At 46.2% G+C, this 20,012-nt stretch overlaps 6 protein-coding genes across 6 annotated transcripts; all 6 read left to right on the forward strand.

Moving 5' to 3' along the window:
- Positions 1-1,010: 1,010 nt before the first annotated feature.
- N7510_010148 (fatty acid desaturase) lies at positions 1,011-2,462 on the forward strand (the record flags this gene model as incomplete). Its single annotated transcript, XM_056982073.1, has 3 exons — positions 1,011-1,098; positions 1,152-2,014; positions 2,070-2,462. 3 exons carry the CDS (start codon positions 1,011-1,013, stop codon positions 2,460-2,462), a joined length of 1,344 nt encoding a protein of 447 aa, XP_056829909.1.
- A 4,385-nt stretch (positions 2,463-6,847) lies between these two features.
- Positions 6,848-7,153, forward strand: N7510_010149 (uncharacterized protein; the record flags this gene model as incomplete). Its single annotated transcript, XM_056982074.1, has 1 exon — positions 6,848-7,153. The coding sequence occupies one exon, from the start codon at positions 6,848-6,850 to the stop codon at positions 7,151-7,153; it is 306 nt and encodes a 101-aa protein (XP_056829910.1).
- A 2,095-nt stretch (positions 7,154-9,248) lies between these two features.
- N7510_010150 (alkene reductase) lies at positions 9,249-10,366 on the forward strand (the record flags this gene model as incomplete). Its single annotated transcript, XM_056982075.1, has 2 exons — positions 9,249-10,119; positions 10,155-10,366. 2 exons carry the CDS (start codon positions 9,249-9,251, stop codon positions 10,364-10,366), a joined length of 1,083 nt encoding a protein of 360 aa, XP_056829911.1.
- A 1,553-nt stretch (positions 10,367-11,919) lies between these two features.
- N7510_010151 (uncharacterized protein) lies at positions 11,920-13,097 on the forward strand (the record flags this gene model as incomplete). Its single annotated transcript, XM_056982076.1, has 2 exons — positions 11,920-12,730; positions 12,793-13,097. The coding sequence occupies 2 exons, from the start codon at positions 11,920-11,922 to the stop codon at positions 13,095-13,097; spliced, it is 1,116 nt and encodes a 371-aa protein (XP_056829912.1).
- A 1,864-nt stretch (positions 13,098-14,961) lies between these two features.
- N7510_010152 (alpha/beta hydrolase) lies at positions 14,962-16,176 on the forward strand (the record flags this gene model as incomplete). Its single annotated transcript, XM_056982077.1, has 2 exons — positions 14,962-15,287; positions 15,339-16,176. The coding sequence occupies 2 exons, from the start codon at positions 14,962-14,964 to the stop codon at positions 16,174-16,176; spliced, it is 1,164 nt and encodes a 387-aa protein (XP_056829913.1).
- A 1,504-nt stretch (positions 16,177-17,680) lies between these two features.
- On the forward strand, positions 17,681-18,451 carry N7510_010153 (acetoacetate decarboxylase family protein; the record flags this gene model as incomplete). The annotated part of the gene is made up of 1 exon (XM_056982078.1): positions 17,681-18,451. The coding sequence occupies one exon, from the start codon at positions 17,681-17,683 to the stop codon at positions 18,449-18,451; it is 771 nt and encodes a 256-aa protein (XP_056829914.1).
- Positions 18,452-20,012: the final 1,561 nt, after the last annotated feature.

Raw genomic sequence — 20,012 nt, forward strand, 5'->3', positions numbered from 1 at the left:
TGTGATGGATTGAAGCCCAAATGACGAGGTGATACGGTGGGGTTGAGCATGGGTGCCAGAAAAATTAGGCGGGAAGCTACCCGGAAATGTCTTTGTAGTACGGTAGAAAGAAAACCAGCCGGAAAATGACAATTAGTTAAATGAGCTGGGCCTTCCGATATATTCGAATTCAAATTGATGCAAACGGTGCCTGATATGCCGTAGACGCAATGACCATCTGCCGTGTTGATCTTGTCTGGTCTCGGCAAGCACTCATTGGCTGGAGTACACATCCCGGTACACATCCTCGACGGTAAGCATGAGGTAAATATGCATAGGAAAAGATGATCATTCGAGCCAAACATAACTTCGGCACTTTATCTTCCGTTCTTCACTTCCTTCACAATCTCAGGATCTGTTTAACTCATCGATCTAGGCCCCCTTGATTAGTCAGAATGCTTCACCGGTTGTTTTCGTGCCCCTCGATTTGAGAAATCGCGTCGGCACTCTACGACCTCATCCATAAGCCCTACTATATATACGTCGGAAATATTAGTGATGTCCCTCATAGGAACAATGGGTCGAGGTTTACAATAGATTTCTCCGTATGAATGGAGGGTAAGCAAAAATAGCAGTTACAAAAATAAAGAGAAACCAAGTGGAGCATAGGCCTACGCGGCATGCGAGAAGCTCCACCCTGAGTCCCATCATCTTTCAAAGTCACCACGAATATTAACCAGAATAGAACGATAGTGACAGGCTACCATGTAGACAGCCGGTCCTAAAATAACTGTCTGAATTCATCCAATAACACTTAATGCAGTTAATAAGGCGGGATGCCGATGGGCCGATCGGCATTCCGTATCTGGTTAGAGCCAAAACTGATCCGCCCTAGCGGAGCCCCGTACGACCGCATAAATTTTAGAAGCCTTCATAGCTTTCTCCTGAGAGCTTGGTTTTGTGGGATTGTCAAGGATTCTCTTGCTCTGTCGGGACTCAACCTAGCCGGTTGATCAGACACATTGCTCGCCATGGATCCCGCCACGTTCACGGATCCTCAGCTCACTTTACCCGACAAGCTGGTGATCAAAACTCTCATCAGGGATGGATGCTTGGATAGTAAGTCCCGTTGGCACCGCCCAGGTTTGACCAATCGGCTGATAAAGCTTCAGGTGAAACCCACGGAGTGCTGAGGGGGACCCTTGATGACAAGGGAGCAGCTGAGAAGCTGCACAACCTGAATAATGCCTCGCATCCTGACTTCGATCCAACTATCTTCCAGCTATGGGACAATGATGTGCTGCGGGAAAACCTCCCGGAAAGCATACAGCGCTACATTCTCCGCCCATATATCAATTGGGCGCAAGGGGTCGTGCGCTTTAAGACAGACGTCGTCATGTTGACGCATCTGCTCCTATATTTCACCACTATCGTTCCAAGTGCGGTATATTTGTATCATCACTTTTCATGGATCCATGGGGTCATACACTGGGTTCTACAGCTATGGTACTGTGGAGCTTTCACTCTGATGAAGCATCAGCACATCCATATGAACGGGGTATTAGCACCTAAATATCGACTTCTGGACATGGCTTTCCCATACATCCTGGACCCTATGCTAGGGCATACATGGAACTCCTACTTTTACCACCATATTAAGCACCACCACGTCGAAGGCAATGGCCAGGATGATTTGAGCACGACCATGTTCTACGACCGCGACAATGTTTTTGATTTTCTCTGCTATGTATGCCGCTTTGTGTTTCTGATCTGGCTTGAACTTCCGCTGTATTTCTGGGGGAAGGGACAGATCGGGTATGCCCTCAAGGCGGCATTTTGGGAGCTGAGCAACTATGCCTCTCTCTATTTTCTCTACTCCCAGGTCAACTCCCGCGCCACTCTATTTGTGTTTCTTCTCCCGCTCGCAGTCATGCGGCTTGGTTTGATGGTTGGAAATTGGGGCCAGCACGCCTTTGTGGATCCGGTAGATCCAGACTCGGATTTTCGTTCGAGCATTACTTTGATTGACGTCGCAGTAAGTTTTTACCAACATCAGCTTTTGCTAGCGGCAATATTCTGACTCAGTACAGAGCAATCGCTTTTCATTTAATGATGGATATCATACCTCTCATCATTTGAACCCTCGTCGCCACTGGAGAGACCATCCAGTTGCATTTGTCAAACAGAAAGACCGCTATGCTGAGGAAAGGGCCCTCGTGTTCCGCAACGTTGATTATATCTTTATCACCGTGAATTTGCTTCGCAAAAACTACATGCATCTGGCCAAATGCATGATTCCGATCGGTGATCAAGTTGATTTGACTCTTGAGCAACGAGCGGATTTGTTGCGCAGTCGGACTCGACGCTTCCAGAGAAAGACAGGAGGGGTTAGTAAGAACCGTGCGCAGAGATCACCACTGGGTTTAAAGACAGTGTTTCAGCCTCTTACTGCCTGGAAGAAATGGGCCCTGGCGGCCGAATGAGCCTAGGTATGGCGCGTTTGTGGACAATTAGACCATTGCATACATCTCATAGATTAACAATCAATTTGCTTCTGGTTCAATATTCATACTGCTTTACTGGCCCTTCGAAGTGACACTTACTCGCCTGCGAGCGTCTGTGTGTGGATTATGAACCGCTACTTCCTGGCTATTCAATTTTCTCATGACCGAAGCGACTTCAACTGCCTTTACTAATCTTGGCTAGAAGTAACGTGATCGGTAAGCGAGTGAGCCATGTAGGCGAGTGAGTCGATTAAAAACACCATAGTAAATGTGCTATTTTTACAACCTGATCATTCAACGACGACGAATTAATTTTATTTGATTACTGGTATAATTTTATTTATATGTATAACTAATATAGTATAGACTACATTAGGTTGGTATTAAATAGCTATTTAGCTAAGTTACTCAAAAATACACTGCGACCGCGTGTTAAATATATATCTCAACCATTAGATCTCAAAACTTTTCAAATTAAGCTATTGTGGTTAAGATATTAAGTTGTAAAATATCGCGTTTACTATGGTGTTTTGGGTTCACTCACTCGCTTATCGAATACGTTATTTTTTAGTCTTCTTTTACCTTGACACCAACATATGACAAATGTGTATAAGACCTCTAATATATGACGCTGGGGTTGTATGACGCTGTATACCTTGATGGTCGTAAACTTCATGACTCATTCCGAGCATAGAAGTACCATTGATGTAAGGAGAGTAAATCTTGCAATTTGTAATATTGGGTAGTGTGGCCGAGTGGTCTAAGGCGTACGACTCAAGGGATTCCTTACCTTCCACAGGAAGGTGTCTTCGTATGGCGCAAGCCGCGTGGGTTCGAATCCCACCGCTATCATCTTTTTTTGCCTACCAGCAGGGTAGTTTTTTAATGCGTTTGTTGGAATGTGTGACACTGGTATCGTTCAAGATTGTTAGCATAATTCTCGCTAGTCCGCACCACCATATAAATTACTACTGTAGTAAGGACATTTTCAACACAGACTATTTTGTCCTTGCTCATTCGCGATCGGACTGTCGAAATGGGTTCCCGTTGAGCGTGGTTCGAAACAAAAGCCCCACAGTGGGTTGAAATCACGTGATGAATTTTCGAGCCACGCTCACCCTTTTTCGAACCATGCTCAGTCACTACCGCTATAAAAATTTATGGTATATGTAGGATTGTTTCGAACCACGCTCACCTACAACACATTGGTTCCGACACTACCTCAGCTGAGTAAGACAGGGGGCGAAATTCCCAATGTCATTTGCTCAACCAAGAGGCTGTTGTGTACACGGGAACCTGCGCTTTCGGCAAAACAGGATCCGATATACTGGAAGAGTTTGGGTGTTCTACTTCTCGAATATTTGATATTCGTTCCCGCGATAAGCTGTTTGTGGAACTATTCACTATAACCTCACGAACTGGAAGCCTTCACGACATGAAAACCATCTCTGAAAACTTCCCACTCCGATACTCCTTAAGGTTTTGGCTGATCGGTATTTCAAGAGGCATAATCCAAAAACTGACCCCTGGATAAACTCTTAAGGCAACCCTTCTTAATCACATTTACGGGCATCTGAACTCACTACGATCCTCCACTGATGTTTATGTTGGGGGCCTTTGCTGCAAGGGCAGGAGTTATGTAGACATTTATCATCTTCACTGCCAATTCTACGATAACAATTGATTGAAAATCCACAATCACACCGTGTAAGACGAGAAAGGCACTAGGTGAACAATTGTGAGGCATGCAAGGCTGAATACTGTGGTGAGGAAATACGAGGAGCTACCTGAACTTACAGCCCAGGGCACACCAACTCTACTAGAGAAACCGAGGAGAGATCCAAAGTCCTACTTAGATAGACGGTTCGGAGCGAGAAAGAGGATTAAATTGTCTTAAGATTAGACCGGATGGGTCGAAAGTAGTCACTCAACTGCCATTTAATAGTAAAAGGTTGGTAATCAAATTATGAAGCCGAGGGAGGAAAAGCCCGCATATGTAATGAGTACTATATAGCTGTGGAACAAGTACCGTACAGAGCTTTAATGCAGAGTGCTGAAACATTCGGAATGCTGCTCTGTCGGACCCAGATGTCACCCTAGAGGCCTGAGGAACAAATAATAACAATTATAATAACAAATGCGACTATGCCAGATGTAGTAATGGAAGTGGAGGTCCAGGAATGCAAGGCTACAGGCCAGGCGAGTACTCCGTATTGGAATTTTAACCTTCACTGCCCGTGAGACCGTCCTTACGTAATACTGGCGTGTACGTACTCAGCAGAGGCTCTCTGATTAGTGGAAAGTATACCGCGCTTCATACGAACAGATTTGGTTAACAAGATGAAGGTAGAGGTCGACGGGTTCAGTATAGGAGATCGAGATGTGGAGAAGACATGATTGGTAAATCCAGCATATGGGATGATTAGAGACGACCTAGGGGTACATGGGAATTCGTGAATGAAGATCCTAACCTTTAACTAGAAATATACTCTCAACCTAGTCTAGCAATTATGCCATTCCCCCCCCTTTCCTCGAGTGGCTGATACCTAAGATGCATGGAGAGGTGGGAAAGTATTAATACCGTCTTGCATCCTTCGGCAGGTCAGGATCTATTAATTACTTTCATCCTTGGCAGGTCTTGCCAACTTATCTTATATCATTACACAGATACAATGCGTTCTACAATCATTTATCCGGTCATTACAGTACTCTGTATGATAGAGTCTGTTATTGCGACCGAGGCTTTATGGTGGCAGCCCACAATTCGAAATCACCTAGATGTTCCAATTTCTATTGGCGATTTTAATTTATCATGGTATTAATATCCCAGCTTCAGGTTATCCTACTTTATGCTATTGAGAAAAAATCCCTAACTTGTTTAGGGGCAAATGTTACGACATTCTTGACCGTTACTTGGAGGTCCCTTGTCCTAGTGGAGTCGTAATAGAAGCTGGGCAGGAGTACACATTCGGCACTAGCGGACTGAAAAATAGTACTTCTGGAACAGAGGGCACTTTTGACTTGGTGATTGGTGCAGGCAGTGTAAAGGTTGCTGAAATCTATTTTGACTGTCCGTGGGAATCTGGTTCAAATCAGGTTAAGACGACGAGCACCGCGGATTATATTGTTACAGCTTCCGGATTCAATCAAGGTTACTCTGTTGCTCTTGCGATTGGATATATTACGGTTGACCGCAACCTGTATTGATGCAGGCTTAGACCTGATTGTTGTTGTTCTCGGCTATAGAGGCCTTGGTTGTCGTGTGCTGATCATATGATCAATACTCGTGTATCTCTTGTTTCATTTCTGTTCTTTGTTTTCTCTATTACTTCTGTCTCGAGTCTTTTCTGAAGCCAGGCATTCTATGGAATACAGCGGGCTTTGACCCTTATAATGACTTCTGTCTAGATTGAGAGTGGTGATTTTACCATCATTCCCTTCTATGACAGGATTGTTCAGCGTCCGCCCACAATTCCCAAGTTAGTTAGTTGCACACCTTGTCAGGAACTTAATCTAAATCAGTATGCATATACCTATACAGGTAGTTCAAACCAGAAAAGAATGGAGAATATCAAAGAGAGATGACTTGAATCTTTTATAGGTATTGGTTAGAAATGCGTCGGTGGCGAGCGGTTAGTTTAATATTATTGGTGATAACGGATCTTACTTGACCCTTAGCCTGCCTTATTCGGATTTCTCTACATTCACCCTCACACGACTAACATTCCAAGCCCTACTCCGATTATGATCAAAGTAGTATAGGTATGCCTCCACGATTGGCTAATTTGACCACGTCCTACCTACCATCTTAAAATATATATCTCTACGGGGTGTTTGCGGTCAAGCAGTATGACCGAATAATTTTACACTGTAGTTCAGCTGAGAGGGTTAGTACGACGATCGCGCGAGTAGGGTGATTCTCACCAAGATTCGTTTACTGTAGCTAATCATGTTAACTAGGTTAACTATAGTCCAGACTGACTAATACTAGATAAGCTATGCTCCTTAAAAGAGAATCAATAAGTACATACGACCACAGGGTGTGGAGAACAGGGCTTCCCGTCCGCTCAGCCGTACTTAAGCCACACGCCGGCCAGTTAGTAGTTGGGTGGGTGACCACCAGCGAATCCTGGCTGTTGTATGTTTTTCTATTTTTTTTTTTTTTTTTTTTTTTGCGCCCCCCTTGGGTTTAGCGCCCTTCACCTAAACCGCCTGGAGCCCTCCAAATCACACCTAAACTCCTTGAACGACCCCTGCACTGCCGACATGGCTACTCGGCTAAACTTGCCACGTTCCTTGCCCGCTGTCCATTGCCTCTTTGCTGTCTTCTGTTCCTTGCCTCTGTCTCGTTGTCACCTGTTCATATGTCATCACCGTCTACGGCCCTCCCTCATCAGGTCAAACTAACAGACGGCACTTCTCCCCACCCCTCTACAGGAGTGGAGAACCCGTACTATCACCTCCGCATCACGGTCACTTGCAGTGGCTGCCATAGCTTCAAGTACCTGATGTCCCTGGGGCCCGCATCCAAGATCGACGTGGAAGACACGGTCTTCGGGGGCGAAGAAGACGTCTCGACGGTAGCTGGCGAAGGCAAGGTCGTTATAGACGAGCCTTTGCTAGAGCTTTTGCACGGTAGTACTGTAGACTATACGACTGAGTTGATTTGAAGTCAGTTTAAGATTGTGGATAACCCAACGGCTACGAGCAACTGCGGCTGTGGAACGTGTTTAGATGTTATTGATTAAAACAGGATCAAAAAGTATGTATCTAGCTGAGAATTTAGATGAGAAGAGTGGCATGTTTTTTATGCACATTTGAATCTGGTTAGTTATTTTTCTATGGAGAAGCGTGGAGGAATAACATTTTCAGCACCAAATATGATAGCAGCAAAAACTTCCTATTACAGTATCGCGGTTTTAAGAACTATTCCGCGAAACTTGTACTGTAATATTATGGAGGTGTATACATAAGCTCTACACGTTTTAATAGTACCTTAGTATGCGTAGGGTTGCTAGAGCATAGATCAAAGTCTATTGCCTTAGCTAACCCTAGCGCTATAATCGCTAACCACTATCATATTACTAGTTTAGCTATAGGTAGTCGCTAAGACGCTCTTAAGGTCCTTAAGTTCGTAGCTCGCGGGATTATTAAGGCTCACGTACGCATTAAAAAAACAGAATCGCTAACAAGAGTTTTCTAAGAGATAGATAAGGGAAAATCGCAAGGACGAGTTGTGCTTAAATTACGATGAATTCTCTAAGAGGGTTAGTAGTGATTTATGAGTTAATTCTACTATATTTTAATAGAATGGTGGGCACTACTTCTATTTCTATGCTAGTGTAACGGCTGAGTTTGTAGCCTAGAGCTAGATTCTCGTTAACATCAATTATTGGTGTTATGGTTGTATGTCTTCCATCTCTCTAGTCATATCTCAATCTGAGGCATGTCATTCTATCACCCTTCTATCTCAAAGATGATTCTTCGGAGTGGTATGTTCTTAATAGACCTTCAGGTTTAGCTTCTTGACTCACTATTCTACTCGAATTACCTTGTGCAGAAAGAGATCAAGGGATGCTGTAGTTGGATTTCTTTGAACTTAAATTATTTCATATATTTACTCGATCATTATAATCTTTGCTGTTTTATTTAGAAAATTGATATTATACCTCTATATTATGAAAGTTGAAAAGCTTTGAACGGAGTATTGCATTTGAGCATGGCCTCCCGTTGACATAGACTGTCATTCGTAGATTTATCGGCCGACTCTTGTCCATCGATGAAGCTTACAACAACAGAGGTATTGCAGTCAGTTGATATCACTTACGGTTTTAGGGTTTTTATGGGTGTTTGCAAAGTGCGCCGAATCAGACAGAAATAAGAGAACAAGACGCGAGGCGACAACAATGCGATCGACCTTTGTTCTGTGGCTTCTTGTTATGCAATTACTCGAGGGAAACTATCGACGTACGCGACGGGAAGAATGCGTCAGGGCACAGCAGGTGATGAATGTAGGAAAAACTTGTGTGATTCTGCGAAGGCAGGAATAGGTGCTCTGACCTGGCGATTGCTAGGCGACCATGTGAACTAGTATCGCGATCAAGTTTTTCTCGTCGCTCTTGCGCAACATAAGTCAGACATTTTCGTAAAGTTCTTCCTTCTATAAGCACCAAAATATGTTGGCCCTCCTGGTCTTCTCAGGTGGCTCTTTCCCATGACCAGGTGGGTGACTAAGAATACCCCAACTCCAATATTAATAATACGCCCGCTTCTCGGTCTAAACGGCGCGCCTCTCCCCAGCAAGGACAGACCCTACCCCAACTCGCTTTGCGTTACTCCAACTCTTGTCCTTTGCTACTTACATTGGTAATACGTGCTACAATAGACGACGCCTTCTTCTACGCATTTCCTAACTCCAATCCAGCATTACTAAGACCTGTTCTCTCCAAGCCAGATAGAAGAGCTGCGGCGTCAGTGGCAGACGCTGATGACTTCAATTACCAAGCTTTCTACCTTCAAATCCTTAGAATCCCCGGAATAAACCTTGCCCCGAAGTCGCGAGAAATGTCAGCCAACTACCCCAACTGATGTGGCGACGATGTGCTCTAGTAAGCGTAGTACCATACCTCTCAAACATATAAATCACATACAATGTATTCCAAAATGGTCTAATTCACCGTTTCAGAATACTTGTGACTAGGTCATTACCCGTTGCAAAAATTGACCTCGGCGCCGCTTATGCCAAAGTGTCCTTCACCAACAGCCATGTCAAAGTTGTTCACGCCCCTCCAGATAGCCGACGTCACGCTCGCGCACCGTGTGGTTATGGCTCCTATGACTCGCTTCCGCACCGACGATGGTCATATTCAGTCTTCAATGGCCGTTCAGTATTACGCGCAAAGAGCCACTGTCCCCGGTACTCTCCTCATCTCGGAGGCTACATTGATATCGCCCGACCACAGCGGGTTCCCCCACGCGCCTGGGCTATGGAACGATGCACAGGTTGAAGGTTGGAAGCGGGTGGTCGACGCTGTGCACGTGCGTGGCTCGTACATCTTCGCCCAGCTGATTGCACCCGGCCGTGCGGCGGACGAGGCCTCGCTGCTCAAAGAGGCCGGGCACGGTGTATTGTCATCAAGCGCGGTCCCGCTGACGGATGCCTCGTCCGTCCCCACAGCCATGTCTGAAAGTCAGATTGAGTCGGCCATAGAAGACTTCGCTAAGGCAGCGCGAAACGCTATGCGGGCGGGCTTCGACGGTGTGGAACTTCACGGCGCGAATGGCTATCTCTTGGATGAATTCTTGCAAGACACATGCAACCGTCGGTCGGATAAGTGGGGCGGAAGTGTGGAGAATCGTGCTCGCTTTGCCATTAAGGTCGCGACCGCAGTCGCCAAGGCCGTCGGTGCCAACAAGATCGGGTACCGCGTGAGTCCGTGGAGTACCTTCCAGGGTATGCGAATGGCCAATCCAATTCCACAATTTGCATACCTGCTAGAGAAGCTGCGGGCTTTGAAGATCGGGTATCTTCACATTGTCGAGTCGCGCGTTAACAACAACGTTGATATTGAGAAGACAGAGGGGATCGAGTTTGCCCTAGACATTTGGGGTCGAACGTCGCCAGTTCTTGTGGCTGGTGGGTTTTCCCCATGTCGGCGAGGAAGGCGGTAGATCTGGAGTACTCGAATCACGATGTTGCTGTTGTTTTCGGGCGGCATTTTTTGGCGAACCCGGATCTCCCATTTCGGATCCAGCGCGGAATTGAGCTGAACAAATACGACCGGCCGACCTTCTACACCCCGAAGCTGAGCGCGGGGTACGTAGACTGTCCATTCAGCCCCGACTTTCTTTCTAAGAGTGGGGTCAATTTTGAGGACAGATGATGCCTTGTGATATGCTCTGGACCAGTCTGTTTGTATCAAAAGTCCTGCATCTGTTTCTTTTTTATATTGTCTTCTTAGATATAGTGGTAATATTCCGGCGATAATGATTTTTTTTTTTCATTTTTGGCTTTTTCTATAAAAGCCGATTTGGAGGCTGATCAAACTCTCACATGGTTATTCAGTCATTTCTCGACAAACTGTCTGACAGAGAAAATAACGTAGTCATCCTAGATTGAAACGGCCATTAGGGTGGCGAATGGCGAATGGAAGAACAACTTAGTTAAGTCTAATTTTATCCAGATCCCAACGTTCTCAATTCTTATAAAGACACTCTATATGTTGCTCTGAATTATACTGCGGTATTTAATTTAAGTGTTCCTGTGCTAGGCCAAATTATATATGTATTGTGTAGTAAAAAGTTCGTACGAGGCAGCTGGCTGAATGCTTTTTTACGGAACTCAAATCTTTGTTATTCACAAAGCGCAATTGCAATTTCCTAGTCTCCATTAAGACCTTGCTATTTATTCTCGATGCCATATGGGGAGATATCCTATCATTGTAATATAAGGCCTAGAATATATATTTATCCTTCATTTCGATTGTAGTTGGGGGAGATAATGCATCAGGGTAACATTTATACTGAACCGGGTTGGACTACCGCTGAATCAGGCATTCATTCCTAAGACACTCTGAGTTCCAATGTGCGGGGTAGCGTCGATACTGCCACTACAATCGCTCTGGACCATGCTCTGAATAACGCTCAAAACGGTCTAGAAATGGTTCAAGATGCGTCTCAGAATATGCAAGTTGCGTCTTTTTCGGTCTCTCGGATGACACCCACTGAAGCAAGATTACGAAGATCATCTAGGATATCCCGCCTAGTTGCTTCATTGGAATTCTCAGCCAAAGCTTGAACTTGAGATATAATGCTATCAATTCTGGGTAGAGTAGGGAGAATGGTTTTCTAGGTCCGACTCAGGCAGCTTATGCTAGCGGGGAAGATCCTGTTCATATGGTCCGGTGGCGAGACCGGAGTCAGAACTGAGAAACAACTGGCCTAATCAGATCCATTCCTAAAGAGTATACGAGATATTTCGTGGCTTAAGTATTTGTCTGACGGGCGGCTTACATTGGCAGCGATATGCAAGATTACTTGGGGCGCCTTACGCACAGGCCATCTGTCATGTCTGTATCAATAGGGGCAGAGAAGCGGAAAATCTCTACATTCCAGGCGTCCCAGGGAACGCTTACTCCCCTTCCGCTCTATTACTTCCACATCATTGCCGGGAGCCAACCCAGACAAACCCAACAAGCGTGTCAATTGCGACCGACCATCACTTTTCGTTGAGGAGCATTCGATAGCCTCGAGAGAAGACGTGAGAAGCGTTAAGACACAGATTATAGTATGTAGAACAAAAAGCTATTCTACGCCCTCACCTTCTCGTCATAGTCAACATTTTTATATTTTTTATATTCATCACTTTCATATTTTTTGGAAACCCCAAACTGATTATCTCCATTCTGCAGTAAAATCTCTCTGCAGTATCGTTAGGATGACAGCCCGAAATGGACATCCCCTGGTATCCTACCAACCGCTAAGGCTCCTTTTCCAGCTGTCATACATCGTCGTGGTCATCTTGCGCCTCCCATACTATGCCACTATATCTTTGATCCCGTTTCTTAGAGCAAACAGAAAATGGACCGCGAAGCAGACCTTCATGACCCGCATCACTTATCCGTTGCTGGATGCTGTGTCTCGAGTAGGAATCACAGAGACGCTCACTTTGGACCTAGGAAAGGAGGGTAAGAGGTTCCAAATGGTTCCAGTGTCCACTTCGGATGTTTACAAAGGGCCACTGGCATCTAAGACTGTCAAGCCCGCTAAGATTGGAGGAACCTGGTATCCGGATGCTCCTGGAGCGCAGGTGACTTCAAAGACTATCGTGCTTTATTTCCACGGAGGAGCCTTCGTCCAAGGCGATGGGCGGACGGAGCAATGTGGACCCATCGCCAAGTACTTTCTCGACAAAGGGACCGCCGATGCCGTCTTCTGCTTGCAATACCGCCTTTCAGGCCACGGGGGCATGAATCCGTTTCCAGCCGCACTGCAAGACGCGCTGTCCAGCTACCTGTTTCTCCTACAGCAACTTAACATTCCGCCTCACCAGATCGTTTTCGCCGGCGACAGCGCCGGCGCCAACCTCGCGGCGGCCCTGCTGCGCTATCTCTATGAGTTTGGATCTACCATCAAGACACCGACACCCAAATGCGCCGTGTTGCTTTCGCCGTGGGTCGACCCGTTCTATTTGAATCCAACAGGTAACCCGCAGCGCAACACCGACTTCGTCCCAGGCACGTATGGTGGTAAGCAGAGCGATCTCCCTAAACTATCGCCTCCGTAAAACACAGCTAATATGCCTACACAGCCTGGGGAGCCTACTCCTATGCGGGCAGCTGTTCCGAGCCTTGGGCCAATCCTTACATCACGCAGCTAGGCCATCCGTTCCCGACGCCTGTTCCCCTGTTCGTGAATGTGGGGACCTCGGAGCTATTCTTAGAGCGCATAACACGGTGGGCGGTGGAGATGCGCGGAATTGAGGGCAACGTAGTGGAACTACATAATGAAGAAGACGCGGTCCACGATACGTATTTGATTGGCCAACTGATGGGGTTTGAGGAGAGCGCTTGGGGCGTCGCATCAAAGGTTGCCGAGTTTGTGCAGAACCTCTAGCTGCCTGCAATATGTCGGCTTCTTACTAGGCCAGTACGTGTAATTATGACCAGGCCACGATGCTATATCTTAGAAATTCCAACAAAAAGGCGGAAGTATATAAAAGCAAACTTGGTCCCACGTTATGAACTTGACTTATCTATCGGAGAGATCGGGGGGAAACACTCGGCCTCCCTGTTACAATAGGAGCTATGTACGAGCTATCACCGGACAATTGGTCTGCCAACAGCGGCGACATTCGGCTAAACCAAGAGAATGCCACGCAGAGCGTGCTCAGCTACTCCGGCGAGAGCCTAAGAAGTACAAATGATCACTGTGTCTCGCTTGCGGATTTCGAGGTGCATCCAGATGACATAAATTTGATGGACGTTCCGTGGCCTAGCAATACCCGCCGACGAAGACATGGATGAGTATTCCCTGGTCAATGGCTGGAATCGAAGGCTGGCCGTTTTATGATTGTTAGAGTAGTCATGAGGCACCAGTGAAATCTTTAGCTGAAAAGGTAGACATCGACAGAAAGAACCCTGAGGGTCGGACTTGGGACTGGCCAAGTGGGTCTGGGAAAGCGCACGTCCTTTGTTTCTGAGATTGGAAGTTTCGTTTAGGAATGGCAAATTGTTGCATACGAACGATGAACGTGTGGGCCAAGCGAATAGTCGTCGCGGTTTCTCATCAAGAAATCCTTCGTTGGAGACTCATTCGGATTTTGTGTCGTGGAAAATTGTCAAGAAGTCCGTTCTTTCTCGCTGAGAGATAGCGACGATTACTCCTGCTTTGTGACTTTACGGTGACAGATGACCAAATAAGGACTTAACATGCATGTTGGCACATATCGTCACTCTTAGCTTCGTGCTAAACGCGCTCATTGGCGCACCGGAAGTTGTCTTGAATATAGTTCAATAGGGTAGTGTAACGGGCTCCGTCTGGGCATTCTGCGAATTTGGCCAACGCGCTCGAATCCACTTTCGTGGAGGCATCATTCCAAGTATGACTTTCGGTGAATAGTTAGCAAGAGACCACACTGTTCTCAAACAGATCAGGCGAGGCTTTGCATAGTCAGAAAATGAATTACTGTATGACTTGGCGACAAACAATCAACCCGTCAGAGCTCGATCACATTGGGCCTTGTCTTAAGCATAAGCTCAATGCTGTATTAGTCTCACATTGTTTGTCTTGTGTTCACAGTAAAAGTGTCCAGTAGACGACAGGAACCTGTTCCGCCTTTACGCGCAAATCGTCCGTGCATTCTCAACCAATCGCAGCGGCCTATGTACCCTTATTCCGCGGCTCATAGACACGCACGACAGGCGACGGGTACACGCAGGACGGACGAATCAGGATGCAGAGAAATGCACAGGGGCCGAGTTCTTTTAGCTACTAGGGTAAGAGGGCTGCTGAAAAGATTCGGTCACATGTTACGCCTTTATCAAAAGTTCTTTCTAGCATATCCCTCAATCAATCACAAGCCTGGTCTTGGCGGACCCACCGCAAATATGACCAAGGCATTAAAATAAACTACATTAGGAATTTGCCTATTTCAGTTTAGCTTGTTTGCTGTTGGAGTACCTGTCTCTTTAGTACCGTCCCCAGAAAATGCTAGTGGGTCCGGTTATTATCATTCCATAATGGGATATGTCAACATTGGATCCTTCTTGTGATTCCGCAGTCAATCATTTCCACATCGGGTCAATAATGTCCCCTTGATTATATCATCAAATTTCCTTTTTCAATAGTTAACTATCCTTAGAACAAGTTGTTGACAGCGCCGGAGCTAGGCATGCCTGTAGGTTGCCATTTAAAAGAACTCCTGAGTTCGTGAAGTGTGCATCTTACGCTCTTTTCTGCTTCCATTATCTCCAGCAAAATGCTCGTTCAGCCACTGGGACTCTTAGCTTTGATGGCTGGGGTCGTTTATTCGAAGAAGTGCTACAACTTGACCCTACCAATCCATGTTACCGCCAGAAATGGGAATTTTAGCAGCCTTTCCACGCCTGAGACAAACCTCGACGCCACCATGTTCGCACTAGCTGCAACCCGACAGGGAAGCAACGGCACTGAGAAAGTCTTAACTGGCTACAGTTCTGTCTCTGGTCACTATCACATCTCAGCGCAGTACTGCATGCCGAACAGCGCTGAGATCAACGCGCCTACCCTCCAGGTCCTGACCCACGGCGTCGGTTTTGATAAAACGTACGAAGATTCTGCACTTAAACTGGCAATCGACTAATTGTAGAATTTCAGTTACTGGGACCTTCCTTACAACAATTACAATTACTCATACGTCGACTACGCTCTCTCTCGTGGGTTCCACACCTTCGCATACGACCGTCTTGGAATCGGCAATTCGTCCCATGGCGACCCCAAAAACGAAATTCAAGCATTCTTGGAGATCGAGGCCCTTGCTGAGATGACACGCCTACTGCGCAATGGCTCAGTCCCTGGTATCCGTGAGATACCCGGCAAAATTGCTCACGTGGGCCACTCCTTTGGCTCCGGACTGACATACGCCTTGTCAGCCAAGTATCCCAACTTGTCTGACGGCATTGTTTTGACCGGATTCTCCATGAATGCTACCTTCTTGCCATATTTCATCGCAGGAGCGAACTTTCAGCAGGCACGTTTGAACCTCTCGCCGGATGTTTTGTCCAAAACAGGTCGACAGTACAGCCCTGGCTATTTGACGATTGCGGACAAGGGCAACAACGAGTATATATTCTTCTCTCCCCCCTACTTCGATCCAGAGATTCTTGTTTTCGGGGAGATGATCAAACAACCTGTGACCGTAGGTGAGCTCTTGACTCTCGGTAGTCTACCCAAGATGAGCAGCTTCACTGGATCGGTGCTGATTGTTTGTGGCTCGAACGATCTACCGTTCTGTGGGGGTGATTGTCTTGCTACAGGTAGCAGGTTGGACTCTATTCCCGCCGCTGCAAATGTGGCTTTCCCATCCGCGAAGTCGTTTTCTGCCGTTATTCAGCCCAACACAGGTCATGGTCTCAACCTACACTATAATGCTACCGGCGGTTACAAGCAAATTGCAGATTTCCTGGATAGCCAGGTATCGTTGATAAAACCGTGAGGAAAGAAACTACTAGAACCTATTAGCATGAAAAAGAGTTCCTGCCTTAATCTCATTGCTAGACTTTGTCGGGATTTCATGTAGCAAATTTGCAATTTTCGACAAGTTTTATATGCCTCAGCAACTATCAGGAATCCCAACACAATAGTATGATGCTTCGAAGTACAATTATGTCAATTATGAAAGAAAGTCTAAAAATGACTTCGTGCTGCGGCTTTGATGTGTCTTCCCAAGAAGTCAAAACTTGGTAGATTGTAGAACTAGAACTTTGACAATTTTGGGCTTCAGATATCTTTGTCAGGCATGCCGATAAAAATCCTGTTCCTAAAGCAGTGGGATTGAATTTTGAGTAGCTAGAAAGAAGTCTGTGTTTAATAATCGGTTGTTTACTGCCATAAATTAAAATTTTTGTGTACTAGATGCACTTGCTATTAAGTTTTAGATAAGGAACTTTTAGACAGGTCGTTTTTTATGACAACCATATCTTGTTTACGCCACTGCCCCTTGGTTACTAGAATCAAAAAGCCCCTTGTTCAACACAAATTGCCAATCTACCATGTCCAGCAACCTTGCTCTTCGGCAATGATCCGACCTACTAAATCTAGGAATCCGAGAGTTATTTCTTCTACACCTTTTGTATAAGGCTGAGCTTTGAGCGCTTTTGGGTTAGCGTAAACGCCCTCTGTATCGAATTGCGAGTGAACTTTCGCCGCCGGCGTTTGCTAAGCTCTTAATTTGCTTGTCGGAGGATATGAACCTCCAACTGCAATAACGCCAACTTGTGCATAATCTTCGACGTCCCTTTCGCAAACTGGCTGACAGCTTCGTGAATTAAGGTTTGGAGTTATTATTATGATAGGCAATGCGATTCTTGAAAGTAGACTGCGAGGTGGCTTCGGTATGGAGAAACCTAAGGTTCGACGGTTTCAGAGAGCGGGAATTTGTAGGTGTTGGCGTCTTGAGCTTACGATCTAGTGAAGAAATCACACTCTTAGGGTCAAATAGAAAAAGCCCATCACTTCGGAAACCTCATTGAATGTTGCTTTCCGTCATTGTAGCAAGAAGAAGGCGGCCCCAAAGTGCTCTACATGTGGTGAAGTCGGGCATACACGAAGATGATGTAAATAATGGAGAGAATGAAATTCAAATACAATCACATGACATTTTCTACTTATGTAATTACTCATATTACATAAGTGGTTGTGTCCCTAGCAAATCCCCTTAATAATGTTGATATTAGCTTAACGGTGTATCCGAGAACTTCAGATCCACCGTTTTACTCACAGGGTCCTCGGAACTTCAAGCTGGGGGGCTATGATCTTATAGTGATACTGATACGGATCTATGACGTCATATGACACTGATACGGACCAATATCAGTACTCGGTAGTTGCGGATGCCCTCTTTGGCTACATACTTCCCTTCTATAAAAGCGAGCTCCTGATACCTCTAGATGAATCAATCAGACATTTCCACCACCAAAAGAAAAGCGACGATATTCATTATGACATCCATTCAAGGCGCTATTCCAATCACAAAACTACATTCAATTCCCGTTCACGCACCCCCTTATGGCCGAGGAGACACAGCTCCTAGGTTCACTGGTGTCGACATCGTCAAAATAAAATATCGCACCAACGGTGTATCCGCCCGAGAATTGATCCCAGAGCAGCTTTCCCTGGAAGAACACCCTACTATTACAACGTGGGTGCTCGACTACGGATTCAGCAATATTGGACCCCACAAAGAGTTAATCCATCAAGTCGAAGTCATGTATCAAGAAACAAAATACGACTACTCCATTCTTCTGGTTCTGAACAATGAAGACGCAGTGTATGGAGGACGGGAGGCATATGGCTACCCCAAGGTGCTAGGCGATATCGATTTCGACTTGAAGAAAGAAGCTGACGTAACGGCGTTCGTCACTGCGACAGTCTCACGGCCGATTAGTAACCCAATCGTTAGAATCCTGTTCAAGCCTTCCAATTATGTTGGATCTGGTCCTATCCCGCCACCAGAAAACGTGGGCCTCAATTTGAGACTTATTCCCAATATCATCCCTGGAGCCAAGCCAAACGTCCGCCAATTTGTCCCAATTACTTTCCAGGCGCTCGAAGGTGAGCAATGGGAGGGTATTGGCAATATTCAATTCCCATCGACAAGCATGTTTCATCCGTTTCATAAGACGCCAGTCGTTGAATATTTGGGAGCGGAGTTGCTGAGAAACTGTACATGTGCATTTCAGGATAGTGTCACTGAGGTCTTTGATTTTTAATTGTTAGCACAGCGGAAGTCATGGTGTTCCATAGAGCGCGTACTGCAACTATAAATAGCTGGATCCCTTCATATAGGTCAATAATCACACTTGTACCTCAATCCAGGGTTCAACTTCGCGAACGATATGCAGGCTACAACTACGATTTTAAATACATTTGTGCATTCCATTGTGATTGTTCCAAACTTCCTGAGCGGTGAACTTTGAGACACGCCTGGTAAGGCCTGTCGTGGCCATTGTGCCGTTCGTGCTGTTAGGCTGCCCTTGTGACGCGGCTATGATGAGTTCGCAGATAAGGCGGCGGCCAACAGTTGTCCGCGGCTGGCTGCATTTCCGTCAGAAATCAGGAGAATGCTGGCAACGTTGACTTTAGGAATTTGGACAATGATTTTACGGCAGATGCGGCTTTTGGACGATTCTTTCTCTTTTCTTCGAGCGCGAATGGTGACAGTTTACCGTGAAAACGGTAGTGGAGAACTTCGATTGTAAGTGTGGGTTTACGGCCGGGAGGAGGAAGATGAGGGTTGGATATTGATCGTGTTGTGGATGTGGTAGATCGTTGGAAAACAGAGGCATGGGTTGGTTGCTGGTTTTCGAGGTAGGTGGCAGTTGAGGGTCGGGAGGGTTGGATCAAGGGTGCCGGTTGATGCGGTTGCGAATTTGGGTTGGGGTTGGCAGATGGCCGTTTAGCAGGGGATTTATGGCTGGTGTTTGAACGGTCCTCTACTGTCATTGCTACCGTTGGTGTCGATGGAGTTTGAACTTGGGTATTGGAGTCGGAGGCAGTCGTCTCAAGCGGTTGTTTGTCCGAGGGGACATCGAGGCGAGGAGTTGGGCTGTATATGCACGAAGGTATCTGGTTTTGCGAAATGAGGTTTTAGGTCATGCTGGATAACTTGCCATATGCAAACAGGCAAGTGTACTTGCTGTGATTTGTCGACAGGCGTTCGCTGGAAGGTCTTCACGGGTTTAGCCGATTGACAGACAAAGCAGCACGCCAGGCCGCCGGAGCTTTCGTGTGGTTGGTAATGGAAGCCGTTTTGGGCCAGTTGAAGCGGAGTGACGCCAGTAATCGCTAGCCCTTGGAATGATTGAGCTCTAGCGGTTATGGTAGAATAGGTAGTCGAAATATAGACTAGGGACTGGTCATTGCGATGTGGGGTTGTTCTTTTCGGTGGGGTGGTGGAGATGGGGGCTTGATGATAGAAGACGGACGACGAAGGGCTGGAAAAGGCTTTCTGCCTGCTCTGGGGCTTTCTGGAAGCTCAGAATTCATTTTTCGGAATACTCGATCCTCCCTCTTTTGATACAGTCCCGTCTTGTAGCATGTAGTTATATGGTGGTTGTATTAATGTGGGTTTATGTGGGTCACGACCCAGTGATATAGATACAGGTCTAACCCTAATACATGAGTAGTGCGTATCAGGGTGACAGGACAATATCATCGGTACCGTGATTCAACATTAGGCACACCAAAATTCTGTTGCACGGAGGGCCGTGCCGAAAACGGGAGTTTACTGTGGGTCGGATGTTGAGTTTACGGTCGAAGCCCATATTGGCT

Source organism: Penicillium lagena (assembly GCF_028827675.1).
Source record: "Penicillium lagena strain IBT 129212 chromosome Unknown utg000007l_segment0_segment0, whole genome shotgun sequence".
Taxonomy (NCBI): domain Eukaryota; kingdom Fungi; phylum Ascomycota; class Eurotiomycetes; order Eurotiales; family Aspergillaceae; genus Penicillium; species Penicillium lagena.